This window comes from Ranitomeya variabilis, chromosome 4, assembly GCF_051348905.1.
Source record: "Ranitomeya variabilis isolate aRanVar5 chromosome 4, aRanVar5.hap1, whole genome shotgun sequence".
Classification (NCBI taxonomy): domain Eukaryota; kingdom Metazoa; phylum Chordata; class Amphibia; order Anura; family Dendrobatidae; genus Ranitomeya; species Ranitomeya variabilis.
The window spans coordinates 521,377,989-521,401,702 of NC_135235.1; the positions used below are offsets into that span (position 1 = coordinate 521,377,989).

The 23,714-nt window shown below is 44.6% G+C and overlaps 1 protein-coding gene across 4 annotated transcripts in view; it reads right to left on the bottom strand.

Annotated features, from left to right (window-relative positions):
- Window positions 1–23,714, bottom strand: part of CALCOCO2 (calcium binding and coiled-coil domain 2) — a 104,040-nt gene that overhangs the window by 58,549 nt on the left and 21,777 nt on the right. For all 4 annotated transcript variants that reach the window (XM_077252194.1, XM_077252193.1, XM_077252195.1 and 1 more), the window contains exons 3-7: window positions 15,707–15,785; window positions 13,900–14,042; window positions 8,733–8,891; window positions 6,210–6,295; window positions 5,975–6,065 (exon numbers count right to left, since the gene is read on the bottom strand). In XM_077252194.1, coding sequence (XP_077108309.1) covers window positions 5,975–6,065; window positions 6,210–6,295; window positions 8,733–8,891; window positions 13,900–14,042; window positions 15,707–15,785 — 558 coding nt within the window. The remainder of the gene's footprint in view (window positions 1–5,974; window positions 6,066–6,209; window positions 6,296–8,732; window positions 8,892–13,899; window positions 14,043–15,706; window positions 15,786–23,714) is intronic.

Below are 23,714 nucleotides of genomic sequence, written 5' to 3' on the forward strand. Positions count from 1 at the left end.
CTGGACCACGAACGTTGTTGTCCAATTTGTCCTGAGTACGCTGATACCTCATATGTGGGGGTAAACCACTGTTTGGGCGCACGGCAGGGCTCGGAAGGGAAGGAGCGCCATTTGACTTTTTCAATGAAAAATTGGCTCCAATCTTTAGAAGACACCATGTCGCGTTTGGAGAGCCCCCGTGTGCCTAAACATTGGAGCTCCCCCACAAGTGACCCCATTTTGGAAACTAGACCCCCCAAGGAACTTATCTAGAAGCATAGTGAGCACTTTAAACCCCCAGGTGCTTCACAAATTGATCCGTAAAAATGAAACAGTACTTTTTTTTCACAAAAAAATTATTTTAGCCTCAATTTTTTCATTTTCACATAGGCAACAGGATAAAATGGATCCTAAAATTTGTTGGACAATTTCTCCTGAGTACACCGATACCTCACATGTGGGGGTAAACCACTGTTTGGGCACATGGTAAGGCTCGGAAGGGAAGGAGCGCCATTTGACTTTTTGAATGAAAAATTATCTCCATCGCTAGCAGACACCATGTCACGTTTGGAGAGCCCCTGTGTGCCTAAACATTGGAGCGCTCCCACAAGTGACCCCATTTTGGAAACTAGACCCCCCAAGGAACTTATCTAGAAGCATAGTGAGCACTTTAGGTGCTTCACAAATTGATCCGTAAAAATGAAAAAGTACTTTTTTTTCACACAAAATTTCTTTTAGCCTTAATTTTTTCATTTTCACATGGGCAACAGGATAAAATGGATCCTAAAATTTGTTGGGCAATTTCTCCTGAGTACGTTGATACCTCATATGTGGGGGTAAACCACTGTTTGGGTGCACGGCAAGGCTCGGAAGGGGAGGCGTGCCATTTGACTTTTTGAATGGAAAATTAGCTCCAATCGTTAGCGGACACCATGTCGCGTTTGGAGAGCCCCTGTGTGCCTAAACATTGGAGCTCCCCTACAAGTTACCCCATTTTGGAAACTAGACCCCCAAAGGAACTTATCTAGATGCATAGTGAGCACTTATAACCCCCAGGTGCTTCACAGAAGTTTATAACGCAGAGCCGTGAAAATAAAAAATAATTTTTCTTTCCTCAAAAATGATTTTTAGCCCAGAATTTTTTATTTTCTCAAGGGTAATAGGAGAAATTGGACCCCAAATGTTGTTGTCCAGTTTGTCCTGAGTACGATGATACCCCATATGTGGGGGTAAACCACTGTTTGGGCGCACGGCAGGGCTCGGAAGGGAAGGCACGCCATTTGGCTTTTTGAATGGAAAATTAGCTCCAATCATTAGCGGACACCATGTCGCGTTTGGAGAGCCCCTGTGTGCCTAAACATTGGAGCTCCCGCACAAGTGACCCCATTTTGGAAACTAGACCTCCCAAGGAACTAATCTAGATGTATGGTGAGCACTTTGAACCCCCAAGTGCTTCACAGAAGTTTATAACGCAGAGCCGTGAAAATAAAAAATAATTTTTCTTTTCTCAAAAATGATTTTTTAGCCCACAATTTTTTATTTTCCCAAAGGTAACAGGAGAAATTGGACCCCAAAAGTTGTTGTCCAGTTTCTCCTCAGTACGCTGATACCCCATATGTGGGGGTAAACCACTGTTTTGGCACACGTCCGGGTTCGGAAGGGAAGTAGTGACGTTTTGAAATGCAGACTTTGATGGAATGCTCTGCGGGCGTCAGGTTGCGTTTGCAGAGCCCCTGATGTGCCTAAACAGTAGGAACTCCCCACAAGTGACTCCATTTTGGAAACTAGACCCCCAAGGGAACTTATCTAGATGTGTGGTGAGCACTTTGAACCCCCAAGTGCTTCACAGAAGTTTATAACGCAGAGCCGTGAAAATAATAAATGTGTTTCCTTTCCTCAAAAATATTTTTTTAGCCCAGAATTTTTTATTTTTGCAAGGGTAACTGGAGAAATTGGACCCCAAAAGTTGTTGTCCAGTTTCTCCTGAGTACGCTGATACCCCATATGTGGGGGTAAACCACTGTTTGGGCACATGCCGGGGCTCGGAAGGGAAGTAGTGACGTTTTGGAATGCAGACTTTGATGGAATGGTCTGCGGGCATCATGTTACGTTTGCAGAGCCCCTGATATGCCTAAACAGTAGAAACCCCCCACAAGTGACCCCATTTTGGAAACTAGACCCCCAAGGAACTTATCTAAATGTGTGGTGAGCACGTTCAACCCCCAAGTGCTTCACAGAAGTTTACAACGCAGAGCCGTGAAAATAAAAAATCATTTTTCTTTCCTCAAAAAAGATGTTTTAGCAAGCAATTTTTTATTTTCTCAAGGGTAACAGGAGAAATTGGACCCCAATATTTGTTGCCCAGTTTGTTGTGAGTACGCTGATACCCCATATGTGGGGGTAAACCACTGTTTGGGCACACGTCAGGGCTCGGAAGGGAAGTAGTGACATTTGAAATGCAGACTTTGATGGAATGGTCTGCGGGCGTCACATTGCATTTGCAGAGCCCCTGATGTGCCTAAACAGTAGAAACACCCCACAAGTGACCCCATTTTGGAAACTAGACCCCCGAAGGAACTTATCTAGATGTGTGGTGAGCACTTTCAACCCCCAAGTGCTTCACAGAAGTTTATAACGCAGAGCCATGAAAATAAAAAATAATTGTTCTTTCCTCAAAAATTATGTCTTAGCAAGTAATTTTTTATTTTTGCAAGGGTAACAGGAGAAATTGGACCCCAACAGTTGTTGCCCAGTTTGTCCTGAGTACGCTGGTACCCCAAATGTGGGGGTAAACCACTGTTTGGGCGCATGTCGGGGCTTGGAAGGGAGGGAGCACCATTTGACTTTTTGAATGCAAGATTGGCTGGAATCAATGGTGGCGCCATGTTGCGTTTGCAGAGCCCCTGATGTGCCTAAACAGTGGAAACCCCTCAATTCTAACTTCAACACTAACCCCAACACACCCCTAATCCTAATCCCAACTGTAGCCATAACCCTAATCCCAACCCTAACCCCAACACACCCGTAACCCTAATTCCAACCCTAATCCTAACCCTAATCCCAACCCTAACCACAACTGTAACCCCAACACACCCCTAACCCTATCCGTAACCCTAACCACAAGCCTATTCTTAACCCTATTTCCAACCCTAGCCCTAATTCCAACCCTAACCCTAAGGGTATGTGCCCACGTTGCGGATTCGTGTAAGATTTTTCCGCACGATTTTTGAAAAATCTGCAGGTAAAAGGCACTGCGTTTTACCTGCGGATTTACAGCAGATTTCCAGTGTTTTTTTGTGCGGATTTCACCTGCGGATTCCTATTGAGGAACAGGTGTAAAACGCTGCAGAATCCGCACAAAGAATTGACATGCTGCGGAAAATACAACGCAGCGTTTCTGCACGGAATTTTCCGCACCATGGGCACAGCGGATTTGGTTTTCCATAGGTGTACATGGTACTGTAAACCTGATGGAAAACTGCTACGAATTCACAGCGGCCAATCCGCTGCGGATCCGCGGCCAATCCGCTGCGGATCCGCGGCCAATCCGCTGCGGATCCGCGGCCAATCCGCTGCGGATCCGCGGCCAATCCGCTGCGGATCCGCGGCCAATCCGCTGCGGATCCGCGGCCAATCTGCTGCTGATCCGCGGCCAATCCGCTGCGGATCCGCAGCCAAATCCGCACATGCCATAACCCTAACCCTAACCCTAACCCTACCTGTAACCCTAACCCTACCCCTAACCCTAACCCTACCCGTAACCCTAACCCTAGTTCTAACCCTAACCCTAGTGGAAAAAGAAAAAAAATATATATATATTTTCTTTATTTTATTATTGTCCCTACCTATGGGGTGATAAAGGGGGGGGGGTTTATTTATTATTTTTTTTATTTTGATCGCTGTGATAGAACCTGTCACAGCGATAAAAATGTACTTTTAACGAATCTGCCGACTGGCAGATTCGGCGGGCGCACTGAGCATGCGCCCGCCATTTTGGAAGATGGCGGCGCCCAGCGTGGAGGCGGACGGACACCGGGAGCCTCGGTGAGTATAAGGGGGGGGAGATCGGGGCACGGGGGGGGCGTCGGAGCACAGGGGGGGGCACAGCAGCACGGGGGGAGCGGGCAGGAGCACGGGGCAGCGGAGCACAGCACCGAGGGGACCGGACCCCATAACAGAGCGGTGGGGGGGGCGATCGGTGGGGTGGGGGGGGTAACATTAGTGTTTCCAGCCATGGCCGATGATATTGCAGCATCGGCCATGGCTGGATTGTAATATTTCACCAGTTTTTCAGGTGAAATATTACAAATCGCTCTGATTGGCAGTTTCACTTTCAACAGCCAATCAGAGCGATCGTAGCCACGGGGGGGTGAAGCCACCCCCCCTGGGCTGAAGCACCACTCCCCCTGTCTCTGCAGATTGGGTGAAATCGGAGTTAACCCTTTCACCCGATCTGCAGGGACGCGATCATTCCATGACGCCACATAGGCGTCATGGGTCGGATTGGCACGGGTTTTCATGACGCCTATGTGGCGTCATGGGTCGGGAAGGGGTTAAGAAATGAAGGTCAGTCAGTCCCAAAAATTGGGAAAACTTTGAAACTGTCCCCAAGTGCAGTAGGCAAAACCATCAAGCGCTACAAAGAAACTGGCTCACATGAGGACCGCCCTAGGAAAGGAAGACAAAGAGTCACCTCTGCTTCTGTGGATAAGTTTATCCGAGTCACCAGCCTCAGAAATTGCAGGTTAACAGCAGCTCAGATTAGAGACCAGGTCAATGCCACACCGAGTTCTAGCAGCAGACACATCTCTACAACAACTGTTAAGAGGAGACTTTGTGCAGCAGGCCTTCATGGTAAAATAGCTGCTAGGAAACCACTGCTAAGAACAGGCAACAAGCAGAAGAGACTTGTTTGGGGTAAAGAACACAAGGAATGGACATTAGACCATTGGAAATCTGTGCTTTGGTCTGATGAGTCCAAATTTGAGATCTTTGGTTCCAACCACCGTGTCTTTGTGCGACGCAAAAAAGGTGAATGGATGGACTCTGCCTGCCTGGTTCCCACCGTGAAGCATGGAGGAGGAGGTATGATGGTGTGGGGGTGCTTTGCTGGTGACACTGTTGGGGATTTATTCAAAATTAAAGGCATACTGAACCAGCATGGCTACCACAACATCTTGCAGCGGCATGCATCCATCTGGTTTGTGCTTAGTATATAATTTCACATGTGTTAATTCATAGTTTTGATGCCTTCAGTGTGAATGTACCTGCACAAAGGACATTATTACTTTCTAGGGGGGCAAAATGTGGGCACTGTTTTCTAGGGCACTTGCACGGGGCATTACTATGTCCTAGATCTAGAGGGTTGTTTTACCATTTAGATGGCACACAGTACCACACTGTAGATGCAGTAATAAGGACACATACGGGAGCAGTGGCTCAGCATTGGCGTATCAGCAGGATAAGGAGTTTGTGCAGGTTGGGAATAGATGTGGACTGTGCCTGAAATATGAGAAGTCAAATGTGTCTTTGTTGTTATTTGTGCAGCAGAGTCCTGGCTGGAGAAGTTGTCATGTCGGTCTGGGCCAGATGGAAAAGACGGGAAAAGTGAACGACTCCAACAGAAAGAACGTCAGCGGTAAGTCACCATCTATAACTGTACTGTAATCTATTACATGTTCTGCAGGACTGGTATCTACTACTATATGTCACCATATGGCAGTAATATCAGTGTTGATCTTTATATAGAAATTTTTTTTTTCAGTAACAGCACGGTCATCTGCTAAGGTTCTCCTGTGCCTACAATTAGGGTGCGCCACCATAGTTGTAATTAGGGTTACCTGGTTAGGGGCACACTCAGAAGTTTTGTCTCCTCTGAACCAAATCCCTAGCTACACCTCTGCTGACAACTGTCAGAAACACTTCACAGGAAATTACAATTTAATTATTATGTAAACGTAAAATAGTTTAGATATGTGGTTTTTTTTGCTCCAACCTCAGAGTGCTTCTTATCTTCCTTTATTCTCTCCATTGTTTTCTCCATCTCCTTAAAGTCTGAGAGCAATTTCTCCTCTTGGCTCCTTTGCCTGTAGATGGATAAGATTGTATATTGGGATTGCACATCCATCTCATGTAATTTGTTGTATCACACAAGGCAGCGTGTCCTTATACACAGCAGGTCTCTGCATTGCCATTCATTTGTTGGCGAGCTATGCCATCTATACACTTACATCTGCAATTCAATGTTCAGTGACTGAATGGTTTTGTTCATAGTGTCAATTTCACCTTCATGATTCTTGGCATGGATTGTCAGCTCCTTTAATATATAAAGCAATAATTAATGATGTTCTCCTACTTTCCAAGAAGCCAAATATATTATTATGCGTCATTTCCTTAGAAAAATGTACATTACTAAATTACAATATTTTGGAGAAAAAAAATCACCCACCTCCCTTAGCAAATCTTCACAATATGCACGTGACAGGTGTAATAATGTAAAGGATAAATCTAGTTAACGTTGTAATTAATACAAAATATATTTACAAAAAAAAAAAAAAAAATCAGTATATTTAGGTTTATTAATTTATCTGCAATACATATGTTTACTCATTTGAATAATTAGCATTAGCTCAGTTGGTATTATATGGATTTTAATATTTTTTCATTCACTATTGAGTACACATTGTTAAATCTACTAAAGAATGTTATGTCACATAAGACATTTAGGCAAAGTTCACACATTGTACATTTGGTGCAGATTGCATGCGGTAAATTTGCAGTATACTACAGTCCAAGGAAGTATATGAGATTTCAGCAAACCTCATCTGCACATTACGGATATTTTCTGCTCATAAATTGACCTGCGATGCAGATTTTTTAGTCCACAGCATGTTCATTTTTTGTGCAGATTTGACCTTTTGCTGTACAAAACGTGAAATCTCTGCCAAATCCACAACTAAGAATTCACATGTAATATATGTGGATTTTTCAGCAATAAAGTTGCAGAAACACTACGGTAAAATCAGCACCAAATATGCAAAGTGTGGACTTAGGGTACCGTCACACAGTGGCATTTTTATCGCTACGACGGCACGATTCGTGACGTTCTAGCGATATAGTTACGATCTCGCAGTGTCTGACACGCAGCAGCGATCAGGGACCCTGCTGAGAATCGTACGTCGTAGCAGATCGTTTGAAACTTTCTTTCGTCGCTGGATCTCCCGCTGTCATCGCTGGATCGTGGTGTGTGACAGCGATCCAGCGATGCGTTCGCTGGTAACCAGGGTAAACATCGGGTTACTAAGCACAGGGCCGCGCTTAGTAACCCGATGTTTACCGTGGTTACCAGCGTAAAAGGAAAAAAAAACAAACCGTACATACTCACCATCTGATGTCCGTCAGGTCCCTTGCCGTCTGCTTCCCGCTCTGACTGACTGCCGGCCGGAAAGTGAGAGCAGATCACAGCAGTGACGTCACCGCTGCGCTCTGCTCTCACTGTACGGCCGGATCTCAGTCAGAGCGGGAAGCAGACGGCAAGGGACCTGAAGGACATCAGATGGTGAGCATGTACGGTTTGTTTGTTTTTACTTTTACGCTGGTAACCACGGTAAACATCGGGTTACTAAGCGCGGCCCTGCGCTTAGTAACCCGATGTTTACCCTGGTTACCAGCGAACCTCGGCATCATTGGTCGCTGGAGAGAGCGGTCTGTGTGACAGCTCTCCAGCGACCACACAACGACTTACCAACGATCACGGCCAGGTCGTATCGCAGGTCGTGATCGTTGGTAAATCGTATAGTGAGACGGTACCCTTAGTGTTTGAAAGATGGAACATAAACTCAATATGTTTTGGATTACAGTTCAAAGTCTACGAACTATGTAATCCAGTTACATAATCTAGTCTCTGTTTCCATTTCTTGTTGTCATACCACTCAACCTCAGCTACACAATAAAGATTACAATAGGAACTGTGTCATATTTAATTTCACCTGTGGAGGTGCTACAGGGAAATTCAACCCTTGCTTTTAGGTTATTACTACTGATTGTTAGCAATTTTTGCAGCAGAACACTACATGATGACATTATACAATTTACAGACAGGTGCTAACTAGTTGCTCTTACTAATTGTCTCAATGTCTAGTGAAACACTACAGCCTCCGCTTCATTGAGAAAAGCATGAAGGGAAGCTAGTTGGCACGTACAAGTATGAAAATCACGTATGAGTGGTCAGGGAACCAGAAAGCAGAGCAGAATCTTGACAGTGAGTATATTAAACACTATTAGGATTTTGCATGCTTCAGTGCTACATTTTATAATTAATGTTTCTAACATACATATAAATGTAGTAACCCTTAACTTGTCAGACGGTACAGTACTTTATTAACGTTCCCATGTATCACATTGTCTGACAAGTTATGGATTTTTACATGTGTACAGGATCAGAACTAATAACAGCACAGGAATATATCACCAGAACCACCACCAATACATGGATACATCACCAGAACCACCAGCAGTACAGAAACTAATCACCAGAACCATCATCAGTACAGTAACGCCATCTGGGAGACACCTTAGACATCACATCAGGCAGCCTGATGATGTCACCCTGTTAGCTACGCCCAGGGCAAAAGTCTTGCCCGCACCCCCTAGATATGCCACTTGGAGCACTTAATAGGAAATGGTTCATCAAGAGCCGATAACTTGTTTATTTACACTTTACATATTTATGCCACTGGTACATGAAATGTTACCATATTTTCTTTTTCTAGCCGCTCTATTTTCTCTGTGGCACTCAGTAAATCATCCTGGAGATTCTGGATCTTCTCAGCATGGGTCCGGTTTTCAACTTCCAGAGAGGATACTTGTCCTTGCAGAACTGCATTCTCCTCTGTCAGCTTCTCCACTATGTTCTACACAAAACAATGTAAACTAATTTTAGGGTTGCATTTCTAGTTAACATCATAAATTATTGATGCAAAATTACCATTTGGATAAAAATGTGGCAAAGTTGAATCTTAATAGAAAGAATCCTATGGCCACATTCACCTCATAGGAAGTGGCGATTGTGATGCTGTGTGCTTGCTCTAGCCTTTACTGTCATACTTTTTAATAAAGAACATAGAAAAGGAACCATAGTTCAAAATTCATACTCATCAGGCATGAATGTCAGGTGACGTTTCAGAGAATTGTTATGACATGACATATGTCGCTATATAGACCTACCCTTATAGGGATTTATTTAAGCCTATCAACAGAGTATCAACAATATCCTTGTAGCAATGTTGTGGCCAAAGTAGTCCTTCAGGCAGATAGACTCCGTAAGGGTCATATGGTGGATGCTGAAACATCCCGCTCATTGTTAAGATAAAATGGTACTGTATGCATGTTATACCTTTTCTCATGCAACTTATTCTAAAGCTTTCAGTGGATATAAAAAGTCTACACACCTCTGTTAAAGTGCCAGATTTTTGTCATGCATTATTATTTTTACATTTCAAATAATATAGCAGCGCACTGTGTACACCAAGATTTAAACAATTCATTTTAAACTGCACTACTGCCATATACTCTATTTAAGGTATTTAGAGAATCAAGTCAGGTGTGCCCACCACCCACAACAAGGAATGCCTTTATTGATGGGAACTTACTCTATCAGACTTACCCCTCCTGAGCCATGGCCAACAAACTTAAAGGGCAGGTGGAATCAAGCACTAATTAAAACCATCCTTAAGGCTAGTTCAGTGTATTAGGGTATGTTTCCACCGTCAGTAAACGCTGCGGGTTTGACACTGCCTATAGCCGCAGTGTCAAACCCGCAGCGTCCAGATGTTACAGCATAGTGGAGGGGATTTCAAGAAATCCCATCTCCACTATGCATTAAAAGATGCCCGCAGCTCCCTGCGTAAACGGACATGCGGTGCGTCTTTCCAGACCGCAGCATGTCTATTTATGTTGCGGAGACACTCAGTCTCCGCAAAATAAATTTCCCATTGACTATCATTACATGCTGTAAAACCGCCTCATCTTTATAGTCACATGTGTAGTAAGTGCGGAAACGCAGCTTACTATGCATGTGTACTAATTTAAATAATGTCTTACCTTGCTTCAGCTGGAAGTTCGCGTACACTGCAGTTCTCGCGATGAGATCAGCTGACCGCGAGAACTGCTGTGCATGTGACCGCTGGGCTTATCTCCAGTCACTAGCAAAGTTCTCACGGTCAGCTGATCAGCTGTTCATGAGAACTGCAGTGCAGAAGACCGCTGGAGACAGAGTTATCTCCGGTGGTCATCTACAAGCTCTGCTGTGTCTGGATGTTAGGCTGGGTGGTGGAATATTGCCACTGTTCAGCCAAAGGCATCCAGATGTAGCAGAGCTGGACTCGTCGTGGGACACTCGGTAATTGGACTACGTTGGACAGGGAGTATTTGTGTTGGTTTATTATTTTAAATTTTTCCAGGAGATCGAGGGCATTAGGGATTAGGCAATGCAGTAAGTATGGTTAATTAAGATTATTAAAGGACTTTATTCTAGCCGTGTCTTTATTTACCATATAACTATAGGATTAGTAATTCTCCATTACTAATCCGTGGGCTTGATGTCACCGGACAATACAAAGGTGACATCAATCCCACAAATATTACCCAACTTGCCACCGCTACAGGGCAAGTGGAAAGAGCCGGATAAAGTGCCACAATTGGCGCATCTTTGGATGTGCCAGTTGTGGAGCGGCTGCAGGCTTCTATTTTTAGGCTGGTGAGGGCCAAAATCCATGGGCCTCGCCAGCCTGAGAATACCAGGCCGCAGCTATCTGCTTTTTTCTTGGCTGATTAACAAAAATAGGGGTACCCCACGCCGTTTTTTTGGGGGAGGGGAGCCCACTATTTTTGCTAACCATCCAAGGTAAGCAGACTGCTGAGGCCTGGTATTATCAGGCTGGTAAGATTCATGGATATTGGATACTCACCAGCCTAAAATACCAGTTACAGTTGTCTGCTTTACTCTGGCTGGTTAACATATATAGGGGAACCCCACGCAATTTTTTAATAAATTATTATTTATTAAAAAGGAGGAGACCTCTCTCTGTGCTTTCCTCCACTTTCTGTGTCATGTACATCCCTCTGTGACACAAGATACACTGTTATGTAAATTAGTACACATGCATAGTAAGCTTAATAAGCATGTGACTAGGAAGATAATGCGGTTTCACCGCATCATATGAAAGTGTATGGGTAATTTACGCAGCAGAGACGGAGTGTCTCCACTACATAAATTGACATGCTGCAGTCTGGAAAGACGCGTCGCATGTCCGTCTCTGTGGGCATCGGTGCACACATAGTGGGCATGGGATTTCTTGAAATTCTATCCACTATGCGGTAACAGCTGGACGCTGCGGGTTGGATGCTGCAGATGTACGCAGCGTCCAACCCCCAGCGTTTACTGACTGTGGAAGCATATCACAATATATCAGGAAATCACTTTTTTTTTCCTTCCCAGAAGCCAACTTTCAATTAGCTTTATTTCAAGTGACAAAAAAAACGCATGCAATTAAAAAACGCATCAAAAACGCATGCGGAAAAAACGCATCAAAAACGCAGGTGTCCTGCCAGTGACCTCAGATGCAGATTTTACCTGCGCCATATCCTAAGCAAATACTGAGCCATTCCAGACTGTGGAAACATACCCTAAGGGTATGTGTCCACGTTCAGGATTGCATCAGGATTTGGTCAGGATTTTCCATCAGTATTTGTAAGCCAAAACCAGGAGTGGAACAATTAGAGGAAAAGTATATTAGAAACACATGCACCAATTCTGCATTTGTCACCCACTCCTGGTTTTGGCTTACAAATACTGACGTAAAATCCTGACCAAATCCTGAACGGGGACACATACCCTTAGGGTATGTTTCCACGTGCTGGATTACATCCGAATTAGCTGCGGATTGAACGCTGCGTACATCCGCAGCATCCAGATGTTACAGCATAGTGGAGGGGATTTTATGAAATCCCATCGCCACTATGCGTGAGAACACGGATCCGGCGGCCCTGCGTTTACGGACATGAGACACGCCTTTAGAACGCAGCATGTCTGTTTATGCTCCATCGCCGCAAGGTAAATCACTGGGCCCCATGTATTGGTTGCGGAGATTCCGGATGTGTGCAAATGAACACATCCGGAATCACCGCGCGTACAGAAGGGGGGCGGCGCTTTGGGCGGAGCGGGTTTTCCGCTCGTTCCAAAGCGCCGTGATTACTGACCGGGACACATACCCTTATATGTACATGTGCAGACTGCCAGCACACTGAACAATGTAATTCAATAGGGCTTTTCAGAGTCTGTGTGAAAATAAATTGCAGCATGTCCTATACTCTTTTGAGTATCAGAAAAGAATTGCCTATACAAATCAATAGGTGCGCAAAAAATAAACTGTATTTGATGTACATTCTAAAATGATGATGTACAAAAATGGATGCCATGTGGATGCCACACGAATCTGAAAAAAACAGACACATAGGTGACAAAATAGGTAAAGATTGCCCGAGTACTGTGAATGAAACTGGGGCAATGTTTCATACAATCGTCTGACCTGACGACTAATGGGAGGAGAGCTCAGTCAAATATGAAGGCAAGCACTATCTCCAAATGCAATTAATCTAACCAGCACTTCCCGAAAAAAAAAAAAAAAGTCAAACGTGATTAGGTGCAAGTTACTTTTTCTGCAAAATATACATACCAATGCATAAAGCAGCACACTGTGTCTGCCAAGATATAATCATTGAATATCTGAATTTTTAACTGCTATATAGTCTATGCTTATAAAATTAAGGTACTTGTACAAATTATCCAGTTCGCCTGAGCTCACCAGCCACAACAAGGCATACATTTATTAATGGCTGAGCACAGGCTGAACACTCTTTCTGTTACTCTGAGTCTGTTTGTAGTTAGTACTAGATCCTACTTGCCCTTTAAATTTGTTGATCTTATCCCTCATAGTGTAGGTTCCCATAAATAAAAGGTATGCCTGATTGTGGCTGGTAGGCACACACAAATTGGCCAATTTCATGATTAAAGGGAATATGTCACCAGGTTTTTACAGCCCCATCTGAGAGTACTAAAATGTAAGGCTGTAACCCTGATTCCAGGGATGTGTCACTGATTGGGCTGTTTGCTGTCATTTTGATAAAATCACAGTTTTATCTGCGCACATCAAGCAGTTATCTAAAATTGAACTCTGTATAAACCAGCCCACATCACTGATTGGCAACTTTCTGCCCATGTACTTTGCACACAGAAATCTGCCAATCATCTTCAATTTGGTGTTTTAAGGAGCCACCTAATTTGCAACCATCAGCAAATTTGCTTTACTTCAATGCACACAATCTCACAATCTGGTAGCCAATCCCGAGTAAAAAAAACAAAAACGTTCAGAGTCAAACTGCTCTTAAAAATAAAATAAAAAGACCAGATATTTTTATGGTGGGTTAGTCTCTGTCACAATAATAAATATCAAAGACTGACAGTCACTTTCAGACATGCTATAGCATTACAGAGTACAACTTTTTGACAATAATAAGCCACCAAGGTCCAACAGAAGACAATTTAGTTTGTAGATGAATTTTGAGCCAATCACAGCGAATAAGGTTTATTGTTGAGGGGTTACCTTTCAACAAATTTATGTAATTGTGTTGAGTAATGCAATGAAAGGGCTCTAATGTCCCTTCCTTTAGCTCATATGGGTCCTGTGGGTTGGACCCCATGGATCACATAGTCTATTCTAAGGATATCATGGAAAATCCCTTTAAAGAACATAAAAGTATCATTTTCTATAAAGTAACATGGTAAATGTAAATACATTTTCTCCAGATTTCATGTATTTTAACTACTTCTAATATAGTACTTGAGAAAGGACAATATCAGACCTCAGGTGTCACCATCAGGATATCTTCATCTTCACCTTCAGGATTGTAACTGAACTGGAAAGGAATACTGGCTCCTCGCACTTCTCCATAGTGATTCACATAGCAGAACTGGTAGTAGTCATCATCACTGGGTAGATAGTAAGCTGAAAAACAAAAAGCCATGTTGGGGTTCAATAAGAGGAAAGACAGGCTGATATGGTCCCTAAGCCAAAACGTTCTTTTTCCTAAAATCAAACTTATTTTTAATGTTTTGAGTTAAAGTGACACTAAAATATTAAGGGGACAATGGATTGTATTTTAGAGATAGTGATCGCCTAAGGTCCAACACTAAGGATGGGTGGCCCCGTGGATGTTCAGGTCCGTTGGATTCAGACAAACATAAAAATAAAGTTTGATTTTGGTACCAGAACGGTATCCGAACTTAATCCCAATCCCAAACCCTATTCAAGTGAATGGGGGGCTCAAACATCCAGCGGTTCCCACGCTGTCATCTGTGTGACAGAGTGGGAAACACCGGCTCTGACCTGCAGTAACCTTACTGAAGTCAACGCCAGTCACAGCCGCTTAGTATCGCGAGAGCAAGCGACGATAATGACACTACTGAGAGTATTCACCAGCCGGCGCCTGTGCATGGTAGCATTACTGCTATCCAAAGGCGCCAGAGACAAAGAAGAAGATGGACATGGAATTGGGATTACTTTGTGGGATCATTTCATTAATAAATGAGTGTAGGAGGTGTAGGGGAGTCTTTATTCAAATAAAAAAAATAATGTGTGTTTATTCGTTTTTACTACTGGGTTGGTAATGGAGACGCCTGACTGACACCTCTCTATTACTAACCCCAAAAACATTTATTATTTATTATGCTTTGCTTATATAGCTTTATCTTATTCCGTAGTGCTTTACATACATCAACAGCGCGGTCCCCAATGGGGCTCACAATCTGAATTCCCTATCGGTATGTCTGGAGTGTGGGAGGAAACCGGAGAACATGGAGGAAACCCACACAAATGCGGGGAGAACATACAAACTCCTTGCAGTTCAATCTCCTTGAACCAAGGACCCCAGCTCTGCAAGTCTACAGTGCTAACTGCTGAGCCACCGTGCTGCCCATACCACAGTGCTGCCAATAACTGTATATATGTATACATATTTAAGGGCACTTACCCCAAATGCCACCGCACCAGGGCAATTGGGAATGTTCCTTTTCTGGGGCGGTTACGGGTTGCTATTTTTAGGCTGGGGAGGGCTACATAGCTATGGATAATGTTATCAAAAATAAATGGATCCCACCTCTTGTATTTATTTATATTTTTACATATTGCGCTGACCAATCACAGCCATAGCAATACTTGTCATGGATGTGATGGAGCCTGAAGTACCCAAACGGAAAAGCTTGTTGGTGGGCTGCACTGCAGCCTTTCAACAAGCTATGTTCAGGCTGACAAACCCAAACAGTAACACAGACGTCCAAGAGATGCCCTTATTGGGGTCAGTGCACGGACACAAGGTACCCAGTATGGACTCTGAACTTTACTGTTTGGATTCTCCAATCACCATACATCACTCCTGCTGCTATATTCACCTATGCACAGAGCTTTGACTGACTTTGACTTTCAATATGAGTGAAAGAGCGAGGCTTCCAGGAGGGATAAAGTTCATTTCCTTCCTGCGGCAGGGCTCTAATTGCTGGGGCACCGAACTGTGTCAGAACACTATTAACCTACAGATTTACCCCATATCTGCAGGTTAATGGCATTATTTTACATGAGAGGTTCCCTTTGATAACCTTATAGACAACTCTGACCTTTGAACAGAACCGTGTTGTCCACGTTGGTCTTGGCTGAAATCCAGGTGTAATATTCTCTAGTAGTTTTCCAACCAACCTTCAGAATAGAAGAAACACAAATCAGACTGTGCACTGGATTAGCAGGAAGTTCAGAGGTGATTTACAACCTGTTTATTGTGTATTCACTTACATACTATATGGAATTTCATTATTTCATTTAAAGGGAATCTGTCACTAGTAGAGATGGGCAAACCCAAACCTAAAAGTTCGGGGTTCGTACCAGTTAGTGTGCGGTGCCAAACGCCTCTCCGATACACAGAAGCACTCGTTCAGCCAAGCGCTCCTGTGTTCTCTATGAGAAAGCCATCACAAGACATGTAGGGTGGTGTCAGTGTCTCCGGATGACAATGTCAGACATGCCTGTTCGACATCTCCCTGAGAAGATCAGATGGCCGGCGCTTACAAACAATGGACTTTCGGCCAAACTCATTGATATTTGTGGGAGCGGCTGACATAAGTTTAAGGTGTATTGCGGCTGCAGAGTGACTGCAGACTGAACAATCCCTTTATGTGACTGCAGATATGTGAATCTTCACATCGCGCACACTGCACATTGTGAGGATTCTCCGGCACCGGGAGCAGGTGGTCATGTATGTGATATGCATACTCCCAGCCACATTCCAATTGGATGGATTCATGGTAACTCAATGCAAGTGTATTGAGCGAGACGGAAACAGTCTAGTTGGAATGTGGCTGGGAGTTTCATATCGTAAACTTGCGATCACATGACCTCCCATTCCCAGTGACGGAGAATCCTCACAGTGAGCAGTGCGCGCGCTAGAAGGATTCACAAGGAGTGAATGCAGAATTGTCGCTTGAGACTGGGCAACCCCTTTAAGGCACCATGCTCATCACATAAGGAAGATCTGTTCTCCTGTACAACTGCTTTATAAAAAGGATTGCAATGCAGCTCATGGAACTAAATGGAAACAAAGGATTTAATCTAGCACACCCATTCTGGTAAAATATGTGAATAGTTTATTTAATTCAAGCTAAAACATATTAAAAGAAACTGACACGTTTCTGGTGCAAAAGTCGCACACTTAGTCATAGGATGTCAAAGAAAGTCTTAGTTACTCACCGGTTAATGGTGTTTTTCGGAGTCCATGACAGCACCACGGAGAGGGGATCCGCCCTTCAGGAACAGGGAACCTACAGATACATAAGGGTGGCACCTCTCCCCACGCATCAGTTGGTTTACAGAGCACAAGAGGACCACCAAGGTTAACAGCATAATTTATATACAACGATACTACTGCTAACTATTCACCACGAGTGGACTATACAAAAAAACTTAAGAAGATGGGAGGGTATGTACGGGTGCTGTCACAGACTCTGAAAAACACCGTTAACCGGTGAGTAACTAAGACTTTATCGGTCGTCCATGACAGCACCATGGAGAGAATTACAGAGAGTAAACTGACTAGGGAGGGACTACAGCTTGCAGCACCCTTACACCAAAAGAGGTCCGAGGAAGCACCCAGGTTTAATCTATAATGGTTATAGAATGTGTTTGGAGAAGACCAAGTAGCAGCCTTACATATTTGGTCGATCGACACCTCTAACCTCTCCGCCCACGAGGCAGCCATAGCTCTAGTGGAATGCGCTCCTGGACCTTCAGGCGCTGGCTTGCCCTTTGAGATGAATGCCAGCGAAATAGCCTCCCTGATCCACCTAGCTAGCGTAGATTTTGATGCTCTATGACCTTTCCTGCTACCCTGATAGGACACGAATAGGGCGTTATCTATTTTCCAAGGATCAGTCACTGCTAGATATTCTAGGATACATCTTCTTACATCTAAAGTGTGTAGTTTCCTTTCCTTATCATTAGTAGGATTAGGTAGGAAAGATGGAAGAACTATCTCCTGTGTTCTATGGAATCTGGACACTATTTTAGGAAGATATGCTGGATCAGGGGAAAGTATCACTCTATCATCCCTAAGTTGCATGTAAGAGGGAAGCCTGGATAAAGCCTGGATGTCGCCTATCCTACGAGCTGACATTAGGGCTACCAGGAAGGCTACTTTAAGAGACAGATTTTTAATAGAGGCTGAAGAAATTGGCTCAAATGGGGCTTCTGTCGAAAGGACTAAGTTTAAGTCCCACGGCATGACTTTATTCTTCACCATTGGCCTAGACCGTTTTGTCGCCTTGATGAATCTGCTGACCCAGTAATTTTCAGAAATGTTGCATCCAAAGAGGGCCCCTAAGGCTGACACCTGTAGTTTAAGAGTATTTGGGGATAACCCCATATCCAACCCCTTTTGCAAGAACTCCAAAATCTGGTCTATTGGTGTTGATTGACCAGCTATTACCCCTGAGTTTTGAAGAAATCTTTTCCAGATCCTGACAAATTTTTGTGGTGATTATTTTCCTGCTCTTCAGCAGAGTGTTAATCAGGCCCGGAAAGAAACCTCTATCTCTTAACAGCGACCGCTCAAAATCCACGCCGTCAGACGAAGGCCAACCGCCCGAGGATGGTAGACTGGGCCCTGGGATAGGAGATCTGGGATGTCTGGTAAGACCCATGGGTCGGATATTGACATGGTCCTGAGGCATGAAAACCACATCCTTCTGGGCCAGAAGGGGGCAATTACTATCACTGTGGCCTTGTCCTTCCTGATTTTCCTCACCACCAGAGGATGTAGAGACAGGGGAGGAATAGAGTAAGCTAGCCTGAAGTTCCAGTCTATGAGGAGGGAGTCTACTGACAGAGGATTTTCTCTGGGGTTTAGAGAGCAGAATTGTCTCACTTTTCTGTTTTCCTTTGTGGCGAAAAGATCTACCTCCGGTTGACCCCACCTTTCCACAATGAGGTTGAAGATGGAGTCGCTTAGGGACCATTCTCCCTGCCTCAAGGTGTTGCAGCTTAAGTAATCCGCAGTAGTATTTTCTGTTCCTCTTATATGAAGAGCCGTCAATGAGAGAAGGTGTTGCTCTGCTAGCTGGAACAGACGATCTGCCACATTCATTATGGATTTGGAACGGGTTCCGCCTTGATGATTGATATATGCCACGGTGACCCGATTGTCGGAGAATATCCGCACGTGGTGGCCCTGTAGATAGATAAGGAGCCTTTTAACTGCCTGCTCCACCGCCGTTAACTCCTTCCGGTTAGAGGACATTTCCGTCTGAAGCTGATCCCAAAGTCCCTGGATTATAATTTCACCCATGTGAGCCCCCCACCCAGAAGGGCTAGCGTCTGAGGTGATTACACGAGTTACGTTATGTTCCCAGGGGACCCCCATAGATAGGTTATTTTGGTCTAGCCACCATTCGAGGGATACAATAGTGTTTTGGGACAAGGTCAGCTGACTCTCTAGGTGACCCCCCCCCAATTTTTTGTTGTGATAATATCTCGCCCTGAAGTATCCTTGTATGATACTGGGCCCATCGTACCGCTGGAATGCAGGACGAGAGAGAGACTAACAGAGACATCGCTTTTCTAAGGGACATGGTGGGGTTTTTAGAGGCGTTAAGCACTTGAAGGTGTAGGCGATCTATTTTTTCATGAGGTAAATGGCATTCCTGATCCGGGAATCCAAGGTCAGGCCTAAAAATCGCTGCACCTTCTTGGGCTGTAACCGGGATTTTTTTACATTTAGTAACCATCCCAGGCGTTCCAGGGCAGACATTACTTTATGCAATTGTTCTAAACAGTGATCCGCTGTTTTACCCACGATAAGGAGATCGTCAAGGTAGGGGATTACCAGAATGTCAGACTCATTCAAGTGGGCCATGACCTCCGCCATGACCTTAGTAAATACCTGGGGGGCGACCGATATACCAAAAGGGAGGGCCCTATACTGGAAATGTCTGACCACCCCATCTAACCGGACCGCTACCCTCAGGAATCGTTGGTGTCCTGCATAAATGGGGATATGGTAATAGGCGTCCTTTAAATCCGACACCACCATAAAGCAGCTTTTAAACAGTAGTTTTATTGCGGTATTAATAGTCTCCATTTTAAACAGTTGTTTGGTCAGGAAATTATTAAGAGCCCTAAGGTTGATAATAGTTCTGAAGGAGCCGTCTGGTTTACGTATTAGGAATAGAGGAGAGTAGAATCCTCTACCCCATTCTCCTTCTGGAACCTCTGATAGGACCTTCTTACTGAGCAGGTCGTGAATTTCCGTTTCCAGGGCCATCTGTTCTGCTGGAGAGGACCTGAGCGGGGTAGCTCTGAAGAAATTATGGGGGATAGAGGAGAACTCTAGCCATAGACCCGTAGCTATTATCCCCAAAATCCAATTGCTACTGGAAATTTCTGACCAGGCCGGGTAGAAGGCAGATAGTCTACCTCCCACCGGGGCGACTAGTCATTGGGGTGGCTTTTTGATCTCACGGGATGGCTCCTGACATCCCCCACCTCCAAACATGAATCCAGTACCTTTTTTCTTTTTATCGTCCCATCTGCCCTGGTCCCTGGCCGGCCTTCTGCGAAAGAACCTTTTCCCTGTGAAGGGACGCCTATAAGAAGTGGTCGGTAGACTGGGAAATTTCTTTTTCTCGTCTCCGGCCTTCTCCAGCAGTTCGTCTAAAACTGAACAGGTATTCTCCTTCGCACAGGATAGGGCAAACACGGGATCTGGACTGAAGGTCGCCGGGCCAACATTTCAGCCATAGGGCCCTGCGTGCCGCATTTGATAATCCTGCAGCCCTAGCTGCCATCCTTGCAGAATCTGCGGATGCGTCCGGGAGAAAAGCCGCGGCATTCTGGATTGTCGGCAGGGATTTTAATATGGATTCCCTAGAGGCTCCATCTTCTAGTTTAGACCCTAGTTGGTCCAGCCAGACCATCATCGATCTGGCTGCGCATGTCGCAGCTACTGCAGGTCTTAGAGCACCAGCCAACATCTCCCAAGTCCCTTTAAGAAACGAATCTGCCTTCTTATCCAGAGGATCTTTTAAAGAAGCCATGTCATCGATTGGAATAGAGGATTTTTTAGACGCTTTAGCCACCGCTGCGTCTAATTTTGGTGCCTTATCCCACGTGTTCACCAAGGGGTCGTCAAAGGGAAATCTCCATTTAAAGGCCGGTGGTAGGGAGCCCTTTTTTCTGGCTTTTTCCACTCCCTTTTGATAAGGTTTTGAACTTTGTCATTAAGTGGAAATGATTTGCGCTTTCTTGGGTCTAGACCGCCAAAACTTAGGCCTTGCGCCGAAAGTTCTTGTTTTTCGTCAGCCACCCCCATGGTGGATCTGACTGATTTAATCAGCCTGTCCATCCGGTCTAGCGGGAAGCAGAATCGATTAGAATCCTCTTCCGAAGAGGATGTAGAGGCTTCCGAATCACACTCTTTCCTAGGGGCAGTAGACGAATCTGAGTCTGAGACGCTTGGTTCCCTTCTTCTCTTGGAAGGCTCCCTTTGGGACAAGGATTTTAGGGAATCTTTTACTTCTCTCCTGATAATTTCTCTAAGGTTTGAAGTAAAATCTGGAGACTCTTCCTTCACCGTCTGTCGTACACACGACTGACATAGTCTTATAGGGTAGGCGTCTGGCAAACGGCAACCACATAGTGCACACTCTTTATTCTTTACTTTACCAGCACATTTTTTCCCCGGATTACTGGGGGAGCGACCCGGATCCTTCAGTCTAGATGAAGTCCTGCGACTGGGCTGATCACTGTGTCCGCGGGTCTTCTGCTGGGGGTTTACATGTGACCTCTCTGAGGCTCTGTCCTGCTACTCCAGCAGACCGATGGGAGCTTCTGGCTCATCCATTGCTGCAGATGGGCTCACAAGCAGCCCTGCAGCATTCTGTGTGGCTTTATATAGGCCTTGACCCAGATCCGGATTGTCAGCAGGTGTGTGGCCAGGGGATCCGCCCCCTCCCAGTGCAGGTCACCGCTAGTCCCCCTACAGCCTCCGACCGCCCCCCTGCCATCGCTGCACGTGGCCGCAGCACAGCGGGGTCTGCAGCAGAAGCCGGCCGGAGGCCGACTTCCGTTTTAGGCCCCTGCCGCGTCACTTCCGGTATCAGAAAGAGCGCACAGGGACGTGCAGGGAGGCCGAGGCACGGCGCCGCCGGCCGACCCTGCCTCCCTTATGTATCTGTAGGTTTCCTGTTCCTGAAGGGCGGATCCCCTCTCCGTGGTGCTGTCATGGAAGACCGATAAAAAGGAATGTGAACAAGTATTTGTCGAAAGGATAACCAGGGGTATTCATAGAGAAAATGCATACAGGAGGACACAGACTGCTGACGACAAAATTTTACCCTTTTAGACATATAGCATTTCTTTGATATCCTATGACTAAGGGCTGCGACTTTTGAGCCAGAAACACGTCAGGTTTCTTTTAATATGTTTTAGCTTGAATTAAAGTACAGCATAATTTACCAGAATGGGCGTGCCGCATTAAATCCTTTGTTTCCTCTACTGTGGCTGTCTTCACCAGCTGGATTGTCAACGGTCTGCAGCTCCCTGTCCTCCCTCTATCCCATGGAACGAAATGCTAAACGTAGTTTATTTTTGACTACTGCTGGGTTGTCAAACCTGGAGCTTTCCACCTGCTGCAAAACCAAAACTCACAGCACGTCGGACGAGCCGCAGGGCATGCACGAGCTGCAGTACCGCAGCAGCTGGAACGCCCCCGGCTACTGTCCACACTTCTTAATAATAAATCAATGACAAGGATATTTCCAGCAAAGTCCTTTAGTGTTTCAGGTGCTTTGCTTCAGTTCTAATACAAGGTTCTGATGCGCTGTAATGGACATGTCAGATAATGCCTTACTGTAAATAATCGATCATGCGAACATAAAAATGATCGATCGTGATGAGAGTGCGGTGTGTAAGCATGAACTGGTTGGTCCATAGCCGACATGTGACTTTTTTTTTTAAGTAGGCGACCAAACTGACAATGGGGAAAAGAAGCTTAGCATGCAAATACTATCTGTAAGCATCTTTCGATCAGGTGACAATGGCCCCATAAACCGTTAAATACATACAAAGCACAAACATATTGCACAATATAAAGGCAGGAACTAAAGGCTGTCTGTGAAGTATCTAGCAGCAGGGCATGCTGGGCTATGTAGTTCAGAGATCACATGACAGAGTAATAAAATAAATGTATGATGGTCATTTAGATCTTTCATTTCAAATGTCAGTGATGTGTCCAGGTTACATATGTCCATCTAGGGGAACCATTTTACAGCTTATATGTTATATACCATAAAATAAGTACATTTGTACATAGACTGCATTACTCGTTCGACTGATGCAGGGCTGGACCCCGCATTCACCTTCTATACACTTCTTTGGAAAGTCAGAAAATTTGCCATCAGATGCATCCTCAATGGATCATCAAGAATAGAAAATGTACAGAAAGGTAAAAAAATATATATATATATATATTGCAGCACTACCTCCTACAGTATATTGTCTCATTGAATTTGCTTCTATTTTGTCTCCTGTTACAATTAACAGTAAGAAACATATAAAGAAATGTTTTGTGTATCATCCAGGAGCTCAGCCATGTCCCCTCCTTCTCCTCACTGCCCTATGTGTGGTTCTAAGGCAGCTGGTATCCCTGAAGTATATCCCCCGTAATGGAGCGAACAAGCTCGAGGGACAGAAAATATAGGATGGAAGGTGGTACTTTAGCATGCAGGGACAAGGGGACAGGTTCTAGTGTTCACAGGTTCTAGAGAGGTGCAAGAAACTCCACAGAAAGAGTTAGCATCAGCAATACATTATGTTACACCTGGAGGAAAGACAATTATGGCAGCTAAATAGGAAAGGGTTCTTTACAGTAAGAGCAATCAGACTGGAATGCCGACCACAAGAGCTAGTAATGGCAGTTACTATAATAACATTTAAAAAAGGTCTGGATGCTTTTTAGCAAAACATGACATTGTGAGTTATAAATAATCTAGCAATAAAAATAAAATAACTTTCAAGATAGGTTGAACTTGATGGTCCTAGGCCTTTTTTCAACCTATGTAATTATGTGAACTGTACATTAGG